Raw genomic sequence first — 13,213 nt, 5'->3', positions numbered from 1 at the left:
AGGTTTGTCCCTAAACGTTTTGAACTATGCATTGCATTTTATAAATGTTGTTTATACGATGCATTGAATTGTGAATTGTGGCATTGTCTTGAGTTTTATGTATACATATGGAATGTCAGCCTCGGATGTTATCTAGATAGTGTAGCCATAATTCTCCAAGGGCGTGACGGAATAATAGGGGTATTTAATGCTGGTGTGCATGTCAGGATAGCCGCCTTGGTTTCCGTGCCAGACCGTTTAGTCAGGAAAGTTGCACTAGGACGACTAAGTGGTCCATACCGTGTTGTTCATGTGGGATGTCAGCATAGGATGTTGTCTGGATAGTGTAGCCGTAATTCTCCAAGGGCGTGACGGAATAATAGGGGTATTTGATGTTATGTGTGCATGTCGTCAGGATAGCCGCCTTGATTTTCATGCCAGGTCGTTTAGCCAGGGAAGTTGCACTAGGATGACTAGGTGGTCCATGTGAAATTTTGGAGTTGGGATTGTATGGTGGTTCCTGGATGCTTAAGGTGGGAACGTATTCTGGTGAGATGCGTTGGCAGCCCCATTTAAGCTAGAATCGCGTCGCGTCGTCGTGTCGTCGAGTCGGTGTGGTGGCATAGCTTTTAGAGAGATTGCTCTTTTCCCGTGGTAGGGTTAAGCGCGTGGGAATTCTCTTGAGCTAGGGCTTACCGGGTATATTGGTTTATTTCATGTCTTGCATTATTCATGAAAAATGTGTTTTGAACTCTCACTTAGATGATTCATCATCTAATTTGGACTTTGTCCCTGGAATATTCAAACGTTTCAGGTGAAGGCAGCGGTGCAAAAGGGAAATGAATCGTCGAGGAGTGACGGCGATTAGCGGATAGTTTACATTATGTCTTTTTAGTTATGTTATTTACTTTTGAAAACGTCATGTAAACGTTGGTGCAACTTTATATATAAATAAAGTGGTTTCGGTTATGACCTGTTGAGGTTTTGATCTAGCTTCCGCATTTGTGTTGGTGAACCTGTCTTGATTTATTAATGGTTCATAGTTGATATACTGAGAAGGTGTAACAGGATCTTCGAGGAATGGTTTTTGTGATGGGTTTTTGTTTGAAAAAAAAAATTTATCCCCGGAATCTTACGTTACGTTAACGCTCCCAGGAATTGAGGTGTTACACCAGCTCGGCCTAACTGAGTAGGGGTCCACTTGGTTATGCCGAGCGGTCTCCCTCAGAGCATAATCGAGTGACCCCCTAGCTCGGCCATTTTCATGGCCCACTAGATTGCAACTGAGTGGATCCTCTCTCGTCATTAGGCGCCCAACCAGATGCGCTTTGAATTCCTTGAAATAGGCCACGAGATCCTCGGAGCGGGTCGCGAGATCCTCGCCGAGATTATCGCAAGGCCTCCCTCAACCTCCACTATAAATACAAGGTCTGTCTCCATCACAAGGGATGTACACTTGAGCTATTCGAGTACAATTTCACACTTTTTCTCGAGATCTGACTTAAGCATCAAAGAGTTTGCGCGGGGACACCTACCAACGTCCTAACGGTGCTCTCGTTTTGTAGGCCACTCGGTTGCCCCAGATCACTCGGTTATCCAAGGCCACTCAGTTGCCCCAGGTCACTCGGTTATCCAAAGCCACTCGGTTATCCAAGGCCACTCGGTTGTCCCAGGTCACTCGGTTATCCAAGGCCACTCGGTTGCCCTAGGCCACTCGGTTATCCAAAACCACTCGATTGCCCCCAGGTCACTCGGTTATTCAAGGCCACTCGGTTATCTTGGGTCACCTGATCATCAGCTCACTAGATCACCAGATCTACCAAATCCACCAAGTCATCAGCCCGCCAAATCATCAGCCCTATCAAACCATCAGCTCTGTTGGATCGCCAGATCTGCTTGACTGTCAGATCCAATTGCTTGTCAAGACTCTCATCATTGAAGGCATGATTCCCAAGACTTTTACATCTGCCCATAATTAAAAATAGATTGTTGTATTTTGGCAACAACATATATATATTATTGTGTATTATGGATATATTATTGATGATTTAAACAATAAATTATTATAAATAAGTAAACTAGAAATAAAAAATTATTATGTCAATTTTTTTCAATCAAATATTAATTATATATAAAAAATAAAATAAATATAAATTGATTTGTAAAAATTGTTTTTAAGTAGTATTTATTAAATATATTATAATGATTTTAAATAAAAAGTTCAGTATTTTAATTAGTTCTCATTTGTATTTTAAAATTAGAAGTACAAATATAATGTTATAAATATTGTTGGTGAGTTAGTTATTTATTAAATACAAATTTTAAAATTAGAAATGAATTCAATAAAAAAATTTATTTATTTGATATAAAATTTAAAATTATGTATGTTTGAAAGTGCAATAAAAAATAATTTTCATAAACTTCAATAGTTAAAAAATAAATTATAAATTATTTTTGTTATGACGATTTAAAAAGTAATTAGATTTAAGTAATGAGGGTAACAATTACAGGTGATGAACAAAATACAGATATCAGTAGTGATGATTGTTAATTGTAACCGAATATTTATGATTCATTGATTGAATTAATTAAGTTGAATTTTATATTTATTTTTGTTATCTTACATATTTATATGAATTTAAATTTAAAATATTTTAATATTTATTTTTGTCTCTAAATTAATGATTATATAAATAAATTTTTAATTTCTATTCAATTAATTAAAATAAATTGTTAATTATCATAAATTTATTTATATATATTTATATTAAATAAATATAAAAACTTACATTCAAATTTTAATTTATATAATTTATATTTTTTATATATTTTATTATTATTATTATTATTTTATTTCTTTTGAATCAACGATGGAAAAATTCTTCGTCGCTAAAATTTAAAGACGCCAATTTTAGTGACAAAATTTTTCATCGTTAAAAGCTGAATTTTTTGTAATATACTAACTTAATTATGGAAAGTTGCTTTGGGAACAAAAACCCCATACTTATAAGAGTTAAGAGGTAATTCTTATGGCCCTAATTTTCACCAAGATCAAAAGCTATTATTTATATGAATAATACTATTCATCTCCAGTAAAGGGGAGCGTCAGTGATGTGGTAGGTCATGTGAAAAATGTTTGGTTGAGAAAGATGAAAAGGCGGTCAAATAAAAAATAAATTTTGTTGAGCGCTATTTCATTTTTTCCAATCAAATATTTTTACATGAATTATCACATCACCGTTGTCCATCTCTACTAGAAATGAATAGTATCACTCTATTTGTATGCCTCCCATAATAAAAATCTATCCATCTGTTGGCCATTGCAAATGGGAATCAACAAAGCAATGGATCCATATTATATTATAAAACAATAATGAATGCAACCAAATAAAACATATGGGTACATTCAGATCAGTGGCTAAATTTCATTATTAATTTGTGGGCTATGGATTAGCACGAGCTGGTGATCTGTTCATGTGGATGATCGTCGTCAACTTCACCGACTTGAACAGTGTGTTGCTACTGGCTGCTGTCTTGCACTTGGTTCATGGGATTCATCACGCCCGTCGAAAGAATCAGAAACATTATCATTTCCATCTTCAGCCTGGTTCCAAGAGTTGCATATTGTTAGCAGCACCTCGGATGTTGTTTCTGAAAGTACGGGTAGAGAGGTCAGCTCTGTTGTTGATGAATCAAGTATCTAAACAGCGCAGCAATCTTGGTCCATGTCGAAGCATTGGGATCATCGAGCTGGTTCAAGAGAGACATGCTTGCGCTGGTGTACAAACACAGTGATAGGAAGGCCGAAAGGGAAGACAATCCAGTAATGAAGAACAATGCCCAGGCTCTGGAATCTGGGCAATTGCTCTTCCCATACAGGTTTTTCATAATTTTCACCATTTCCTCTCCTTGTGTCACGCTCAAGACTGCTCTTGAAACATCATGTACTGGGGAACCAATTGGAAGCAAAGCAACTCAAATTCAAGTCCAATACATAGAGCTAGATTTCTAGTTTTGCATGTTACTTTAGATTTCGAGTCCCAAATACTTCTTCCAACATCTATGGAGTTATATATCAAAAAACTCGTTTTGATGTAAGGATTATCTTCCAAAATTCTAGAAAAAATTGAAGTATTACAGTATGCCCCTCATTTTAAGTTGTGTACTGATGGAGGCCATGCAGTTGTTTGTTGTTGTGTTGTTAATTGCTTCGCCAATTGTAATGGGGGTGTTGATGGTTCAAAGGGTTCTAATGTTAGATTTCACTCTATTAGCATAACAGGTGTGGATTGGAATGGAAGGGAAACCTAGTGGAGAGTTTGCAAGAAAGAAAGCCTAGTGCTTTGTTGTTTGGATGGCTGAAAGAAACTGCATTAGCTAGGTTTGGGCCTAACCCTTCTTGAGATGACATGACCAGACCAACATGTGGAGATTGAGCTGAGCTTTGAGCACATTAAAAAAAGATTCATGATGAAATGATAAAAATTAAACATAAACAAGTGATGGTGGTATATTCTCTCTCTCTATATATATATACATATATATGATACAATTCCAATTTACATATGATACTTATAAGAGTTAAATGGACTGACTGAGAAAGCTGTTACAAGTTAGGAATTAAATAAATAAATCACCTATGATTCAATTAATTAGGGTTACCAAAATTCAATTTACATACTTGTTCTAATTAGTGCGATAGTCGACGATTTATCATTGTGGCTTCATCTTGATTACCACTCCCTTCAGTGGCTGTGGCAGCTACAAAAAGGAATTCAGAAGCTGGGTGATATTCTTCCTCTTCTGAAACACTTGTTCGGCTGGGCGGCTGAGGCCCAAAAGTATTTGGCGACGCCGCCAGCTGAATGCTCGCCGGAGATTCCCTCGGTCGAGGATCAGTGCCATTTCTTCCTTCTTCTCCTTCATCGTGCTCGCTCTCCTTCCTCCACAAAGCTCCCATTTCCAAGCTTAAGAAGACGGCCCCTATGCTCGTACATTAGCATTGCCACAAATATAAGGAGAGCAAACGAAGATGCCACTCCTACTATGGTGAAGAGCCCCCAAAAGCTACCAAATGTTAGGCTGCTGGAAGACACCATTGAGTCTGGGCAGTCTTTTAGCTTCGGCCATGCTGCTGATTCGATCTTCATCATTTTCCCTTCTTCCATCAGCTTCATGATTGCTGTTGATACATCAGACGCCAAACGGGACCCTTTTGGGAATGCCTAGTAATTAACAGTTCATTCATTAGTTTTTGGTGCATTACACAATATACAGTCACCTTTAGCAAGAAAACGCTTTTGGAGGAGGACCCGTAACTTTCGAGAAGGAAACTTACAGGTTCATAAAACCAAATAACATGATCGGGTTGAGTGATGATAGTGAACGTTAAAGAGAGAGAGAGAGAGAGAGAGAGAGCATACGAAGCCAAAGCCGCCGGCGGTCTTGAAAGTTGAGCCAACCATGGTGTACTTAGAGCAGTGCCTTTCGACAAACGGATTGAGGTAAGGGATTTCATCAAAAGCAGCGTCAATACTACGGTTTTGAAAAGCAGTAAACAAGTCTTCCATGGACTTGTACATCAGAAGCTGAGAATCACTGAAGCTCATCTGTTTCAAGCGCTCCTTAACGAATGAGCCCTTTGGGTAGCCCACAGTTTTGTTGTGGAGTATGAGATCTCGATAGTTGGAGACAGTAGGCTCGAGCTGCTGAACTGTAAGCATGGATGTCAAGCTGGCTGTGTAGCTTTGGATCAGAATCACCACCACCAAGCACCACACCATCACCACAAACCTAGCCAAGTTACTAACCAATTTCTCTTCTACATACAGAAGAAAAAAAAGGTAATCAAGAACAGTTCTGTTGGAGCTAATTCTTAACTTCGCAAGCCGCTTGCCAATATTACTGTAAATACGTACTAATTAAGAAAGATTACGTACTGTGAGCAATCGTCATTGCGGAGAAGGAGAACCAGAAGCTGGTGCCGACTTGACGGAGGCTAGGGCCGTTGAAATCTTCATTGATTTGATGTTCAAGAATCCAAATCACAAACCCAATGAAGACGAAGAAACAAACGCTTGCAACCCAGAGGTCCCAAGTCAGTGGCTTCAAGAACACCCATGCGTTCTTGTACTTCTTGTCTTTGAAAGGCACAATCATTTTTATCCCGGATTCAGTGTAGGGCAGTGTAAATTCCACATAAAGGGACCTGTTCACTGTAATCGTAATATCTGCAACGGCAGCATCATAATTCTGTTCAAAAATATACAAAATTATTTGTAAGAAGAAGGGGAAGGGAAGCTTCATAGACTCTTATAATCACACTCACACACCCAGTAGAATCACTGGTCATCCAACCGTTTACTTACTCAAATAATATATATATACATATTTATATATATATAGAGAGAGAGAGAGAGAGGGATAGGGGCAGAGAGAGAGAGAGATGAGAAAGTAGGAATTAGTACCCCATTAACAACTCCATGCAACAAGGCATCCATACCACCAACACTCTTTCCATCAGTTTTAAAGGGCACATCCACATAATTAAAAGAAACCTTATGAGGCAATTCTGCCATTGCAGCTTCAAAGACCATAATGCTGAACCCAGAGCGAGTAATTCTGTTAGTGTTTGGGTCTTTGGCCACCATTACAAAGTCACTGACACCATCCTTCACGGGGACTGCAATTCTCAGTGCATGCGCATTACCATGGTTTATAGGCACCAGATCTTGCGGATCTTCCACGGTATCACCTGGCCATATAATTGCTCTAAAATTGGCCTTGGATGTAGAGTGATTCCCCTCCAGTTTCCTTGTAATTCCACTCTCCTGTGTCCAAAATCCAATTGTTCTCTCCCTTTGGCCAGTTCCAATCACATTTACATACTCAAAAGCAGACGATTGATTACTCAGTTGCCCGTTGACAAGATGGAAATCTCCACTTAGGCCTCTGAATCTAACACTGGATAGAGCTTCGCAAAGATCCTTACCCCTTTGAGAGATTCCAATAGTTTCGAGGTCAGTTGAATTTAAACTGAGGTCGGGTTTTTGGAAAGCCAAGTCCACCGGCCCGACTTTCTCAACTGCCATTGCCAGTGCAGTGGCGGCGTCATAAGCCCAAAAACCAAAGATGTTTATATCAGAGTCCACAAATTTCTCCCCTCGGTAGTTTTGCTTCCAACGACTAATGAAATCTTCAAGCCTTTTGATGCTTGGGACATGTGGCCTTACACCAAGCACCCCTTGCATTGAGTTAATGACCCTTTGATCAATCAAATTCAAAGAATTGGCTATGCCATCGGTTATGATCCAAACGTATCCCTCGCTCATCATGCCGATCTCTTCTGCCTTGACAAATAGCCGAGAGGCAAGATCAGGAAACATATGCACTATAAAAACCCTATTCTTCATCTCCTTCAACCTCTTAAGCTCTGAAACAATTTGTTGATCTCTAGCAAGCGGGTGGATTCTGCTTTGAAGGAGAACATGAATGGTCTTCTCTTCCAAGGCATTGGTCATCGCCAGGATAACGCCTTTTCCATACTCATTATCCATGGAAATGATCACAACTTGGCTCCATTGAAAGGCCCGGATCAGATCGACTACGGCTCCTAATTGTGCAGTGTCATCTAGAGTGGCTCGGATAAAGTAGTCACCAGGAATGGAAGAAAGGGAAGGGCTTGTTGCAGAGAATGAAATAATGGGGACATGAGCTTCGTTTCCTAGATTTATTACGAAGGTTGATTGCATGGATGTCACTGGCCCAATGATGGCTTGAACTTGTACATTTTTCAGAAGGTCCAGGCCTGCATTTAAAAAGGTAAAAAGAATAGGTTCAGATTCAGGATAAAAACAAACTACAATCAAATATATAAACGAAGACAAAATTTTAATATAAAAAACTTAAATCGAAAAAATTAATAGTAGAAAAAATAAAATATTATTATGATGATATTGTTACAATAATAGTGATAAAACTACTATTAATTCTAAAGTATTAAGAATTTATTTATAAATTTACTATTTATCTATAGATGTATATAAAAAATGATTTAAACAAATTCATATTCTAATCAGAAGGTAAATCACCAAGAAGATAAATTTTAATTGTAAATAAAATTCTAATTACAGTAAAATTTAAAATTTTAATTATAATCAAATTTGAATTTTAAATCACAATTATAATAAACTCTACGTTAATATGAAATTCAAATATATATGAAATTATTTATAATTCTTTTTTCTAGCAAAATCACATAGAATTAATATCTCTTATGAATACCAATAAAATCTACGCAACAAGTCAATTAATATCTTCAGCTACACTCAAAATATAGTCAATAAGATCTGATTTAGCATATCTTTACTAACATTAATTATTCCACATTCACCAATGTACTTATACCATTTAAATCAAGAGTACTCGCATGATCTAAACCTATGTGTCAAATTGCTTGCATCTTCACCTGAAAAACTAATATTCTATTCTAACAATGGAATATCTATTTCAAGTTGTTATTGTCAAGATTAAATAATCCCAAATTATATCAAAAGATTGATAAAGAAAAGCCCAAACAAAAAAACAGACTAGCTAGGATAGTATATCCACAAGTCTCAGCAAGACAGATTTGGATTTGTCGAATTAGGTCTAAACAGATTGGTAGGTCAAATCTAGTCTAAATAGATCAGATATGGGCAGATTTGGGCTTGGATCTATGGAATCTGGGCAAATCAAGGCAACCGAAGCTCGAAAGGCTGACAACTATGGAGAACTCATCGGCAATGATGGTACGTGATTGCCAGAGAAAACAAAGGCTAACGCACAGAATCATCAGCAATCAAAGAAGAAAAATGGCAATCGAAAAGATAAACAGGCGACAACAATGACAGATAGCATATATAGGAGTTTTTAATTAACAATGGCAAAAGGTAAAAAGGTAGTTGATGGCGGAAACCACGAATGACATAAGGCCGACGATCAGCAACAACGAATGACAGTCAATGGCGAAAAAGCAAAGAAGGCCTACGATGGTAGTGTACAAGTGGCTGACAGTGGTTGATATAGCAGCAATGACAAGAAACTTTAAATTTGTCAAAATGTTTATAGTTTGATCCAACGCTTTGAAACTAATTTGTTAGGATTTATGATCGAAAATAAAATATAATCAAACCATTAAACATACAAACGAATATATAATTTTAATGTGGAAACCCAAATAAAAAAAAAACATAGGTAGAAAAAATAAAATATTATTATCATGATATTGTTACAATATTAATAGTGATATGGTTGTTACTAATTCTAGAGCATAGGGAATCTAGTTATAAATTTACTAGTCATCTATAAATGTAGACAAAAAAGAATTTAAGTAAATCTATACTTTAATCAGAAAATAAGTCACGAAAAAGATAAATCTTGATAAGTCTCCAAGAAAATAAATTTTCAATTATACATATGTCCCAATCACAATTAAATTTGAAATCCTAATCACAATTAAATTTAAAATTACAATCCCAATCACATTTAAATTGGAGGTCACACAAGATACAAGATTATAACTCCATGACCAAGCTCTAAGTTATACTTAAAGTGTAATTGGGATGGTTTTAAGTATGGATGTATACTTAAATTAGTCTTCATCTTGTAATTCAAGAAAAAAAAAATGATAGTCTTGATGTTTCACTCCAGCCTTTGCGGGAGAGTAATCGAGCCATGAAGACTCGAACTATAAACGTCGGGCTCACTAACATTATCATATCATCTACTATTATGTTATATTTTTATGGTTTGTGTATGATCCATAGCTAAGAATCTAAGACTGCATTCTCTTTACTATTTTCAAGTTATTTTTAATTTTTAATTTTCTAAAATAATAAAAACGCGTTTTCTTTACTATTTTTAAAAATACATTTTTGAAAACAAAAAAAAATTATAAAAAAAACTTAAAATAACAAAAAGTTGTTTTGAGTGTTTTCATCCAAAACTAAATCAAAATTCAAAACACATTTATTTATTTATTTATTCATATTTTATTATTATAATAGAAAAAATATTACAAAATTCATTAACTTTAAAATGTAGATATTTTTTTAATAATTTATAAACATTAAATATTTTTAATTTACTAAATAATCAAATTTATTGAATAAAATATAATTAAAAAATTATTTTTAAAATTTTAAGAAAATGCGTTTTCTAATTTTTTGCTTTGAGAAATAATTTTTTAAAATGATAAAAAGAACGCATTTTTAATTTTTTAAAAATAGACTATCAAAACAAAAAATTAAAAATAAATTTAAAACTTAAAATTAAAAATTAAAAATTAAAAAGTAAAAAGAACACGGCATAAAAGTTTCCAAGTAAAAATAAAGCTAAAATATTCTAGATTATTTAGCACGTTTCTAATGTTTTTTATTCTTTTTTTCTTTTCTTTTTTTCCATATGTGGACAACACAAGCCTTCAAGTCATGTTGACCAAACATTTTTATATTGTTATTCCTTGTTTGAATACCCCAATTCAACGAATATATGGGTTCCTATTTAGATCGGTTACTTTCCTGAGTGAACTGTAACATTTTGTCTAATTAAGGCGTTGACAAATGAAAAGAGAAATATATATATATATATATATATATACCCATGCTTCATTAATTATTCAACTAAAGAAAAACTTGGGTTTAGGGTTGTTGAAAAGGCCAAACTAGTAAGTGGAAGTGTTGAGAACTAGCAACAACTACTAATTAAGCCCTCTGGCAGAGAAGGAAACAGACAATTAATTAGGGACATTAATTGGAGACCCTTTTTGCCCCTACCTGTAATTCAAATCATTGTACGTAGTTTCTCTGATATATATATATCTTGTAATTAATTAACACTGATTGATCAGAAGAACAATGTCAAAAAGGTCCACTTACTATAGTTCTATACATGCGTATTGGCTGGCAGCCATTAAATATCAATAAAAAAGATAGTGTAATTCTTGCCTGCTAGGCGTTGGAAAATATGTTTCTCGGCAAAGTTTCCATTTCTCTATTCTATAGTCCCCCTGATTTTGTCCACGTCGGTAACATAAAATGATTATTATATTAGCCATGAAAGGACAAACAGAGAGGGAGAGCGAGAGAGAGAGAGAGAGAGAGAGCCTACTTGCTGCAGCTGCGCCAACGACGCTATCCTTGGAATCTCTGATGTTGAGTTGCAGCCTGGTTTTGTAATGGCTATGAGAGGAATAGAAATCAGAGAGAGCCATGGAGATGCAGCTCAAACCCATCTCGCCCACCGCATCATCCATATCAAGAACCACTCCGACGTTCACCGGAACTGCCGCGCTCTCCGCCGCCGCCGAGAACCAGCACCGGTCACTCGGAGGGAGACACACAAGCAAGAAAAATAGAGGGAAAACAAGAGTGAAACGCATTGCCCTCATCTTTGAAACCATGGAATCGTTTGAGAGTGAGAAAAAAGGAACAAAGATCTCAAAGATGCCCAATTACTAATTAGCAAGCTAGCAATCAGTTAGATAACGTACCGGCCACGTGGTTCTGGAAAGTCTAGTTTGATGGTACACAACTGCAAACAAACATTAATGATATACTCTCACAACCACATATTTATAATAAAAACAAGTGGATGGGCCTCACCGTATATATATATATATATAATTCACAACTAATCACGTTAAATGTATACTTATTTTGTATATCTTGGACTATATAAAGAAATATTATGATCAAAATATCTTGCGCCTCACATATGTCTCACGCACTTCTATGCACCTCATGAGGGACTTTTTTGTCATTGATACACCTTTGTGTATCCCAAGGTGTACCAATAGCATTTTCCATTCACAACATCCATTGACTTTGATTTCAGCTCCAAATACATACATACATACATATATACACAAAACGAGGTATGTGATTCTTGAAAACTTTTGATATCTTGGTATTTTGTAGATTGATATATGTGATTTGATATATAATTATGATTATCGATTAATATTATAATTTTAAATTACAGGTTAATATTTAGAGTAGCTAAATTGAAGTTGAATTAAAAATATATTTGTTGTGTTGTAATTTTAATTATGTTTTTATTTTGAAAATAATTAGACAAGTAATTTGATTATCCTTTTTATGATAAATGATATTATGCTTATTGTAATTTGTGAAATTATTATTATTTAATTATTATGTCAATATTATATTTGTTGATTATCAAATTATGTTCATTTAAGTATATTTACTGATTATTAAATTGATATTTATTTTTATTGTACATCAATTTATTAAATTTTTTTAAATAAAACTTTGATATATTTTACATCAAGTCTGAGCTCAGTCTCGAGCTCAAGCTCGTCAATCAAATTAACGAGCCAAGCTTGAGCTCAGACTATGCTAATCGAGCTCAAGCTCGAGCCAAACTTTTAGGCTCGACTCAAACTTGAGCTTGTGATAAAATTTGTCGAATTGAGCCAAGTTAAGCGAAAATTGGCTCAGTTTGGCTCATTTACACCTCTACCAATAGGTTGTGGGTTTGATTTCTTGTCCAGCGTAGTGAAACAAACCCTTCACCTGTAATTTAGCTTCTCTGCTAAAATTGAGAACACGAGCGATAAAGAACTGCACAAAGACACTAATCCCAAGACTTCGACCAAGACACCCTAAATAGGGGTCAGCTTTCGAATGTCAAATCTAAATTTGTGTTAAAAATCAAATTGAATTAATTAAATAAATTTTTAAATAAGATAAATCAAAAAAATTGAATTGAGTCAAAAGAAATTTAAAAATAAAATAAAATAAAAAATAAAAATAATAAAATGCAATAACAATCTTTTTGACATTTCGATTATTTCTATTATTTTGAATTTTTTTTATACGAAAATTAAATTAAACTGAAATAATCAAAATTATCAAATTTTGAAATTAAATTAAATTGATCTACAACTTGTACCGACCAAAACAAATAAGTTCGACCAATTCAATTTAATTATTTTGATTTAAGTAAAATGTTGTTCATTTTAATTAAATAAACAAGCCCATTTACTCGTACAATTAATATGGAACCTTTGATGAAATCGAACAACAATTAATGCTGAAAACCATGATATTATATAAATTAAGCATATCTAAACGTGCTTTCAAATCCCATTAGCAAGTAATGATTCTATCAAAGAAAACACTCCTCCCCCTGTCAATGAGATTGGATTGATCCACTCGTATATAGGGATTAC

At 34.9% G+C, this 13,213-nt stretch overlaps 1 protein-coding gene across 1 annotated transcript; it reads right to left on the bottom strand.

Annotated features, from left to right (window-relative positions):
- Positions 1-4,488: 4,488 nt before the first annotated feature.
- On the bottom strand, positions 4,489-11,545 carry LOC127813080 (glutamate receptor 2.7-like). The gene is made up of 5 exons (XM_052353814.1): positions 11,128-11,545; positions 6,447-7,786; positions 5,919-6,231; positions 5,403-5,800; positions 4,489-5,204 (listed from the first exon to the last, which is right to left on the bottom strand). Exons 1-5 carry the CDS (start codon positions 11,417-11,419, stop codon positions 4,902-4,904), a joined length of 2,646 nt encoding a protein of 881 aa, XP_052209774.1. The 5' UTR covers positions 11,420-11,545; the 3' UTR covers positions 4,489-4,901.
- Between the last annotated feature and the right edge of the window lie 1,668 nt (positions 11,546-13,213).

This window comes from Diospyros lotus, chromosome 11, assembly GCF_014633365.1.
Source record: "Diospyros lotus cultivar Yz01 chromosome 11, ASM1463336v1, whole genome shotgun sequence".
In the NCBI taxonomy this organism is placed as follows: Eukaryota; Viridiplantae; Streptophyta; class Magnoliopsida; order Ericales; family Ebenaceae; genus Diospyros; species Diospyros lotus.
Note: the sequence above shows the minus strand (reverse complement) of the source record. Positions and strands in the feature narration are given on the sequence as shown.

Coding starts and splice junctions, on each gene's coding strand:
- LOC127813080 (XM_052353814.1), bottom strand. CDS start 11,419: ATGGTTTCAAAGATGAGGGCAATGCGTTTCACTCTTGTTTTCCCTCTA. Junction 6,232..6,446: donor TGCATGGAGTTGTTAATGGG/GTACTAATTCCT, acceptor ATTTTTGAACAG/AATTATGATGCTGCCGTTGC. Junction 5,205..5,402: donor CCGCCGGCGGCTTTGGCTTC/GTATGCTCTCTC, acceptor GTTAATTACTAG/GCATTCCCAAAAGGGTCCCG.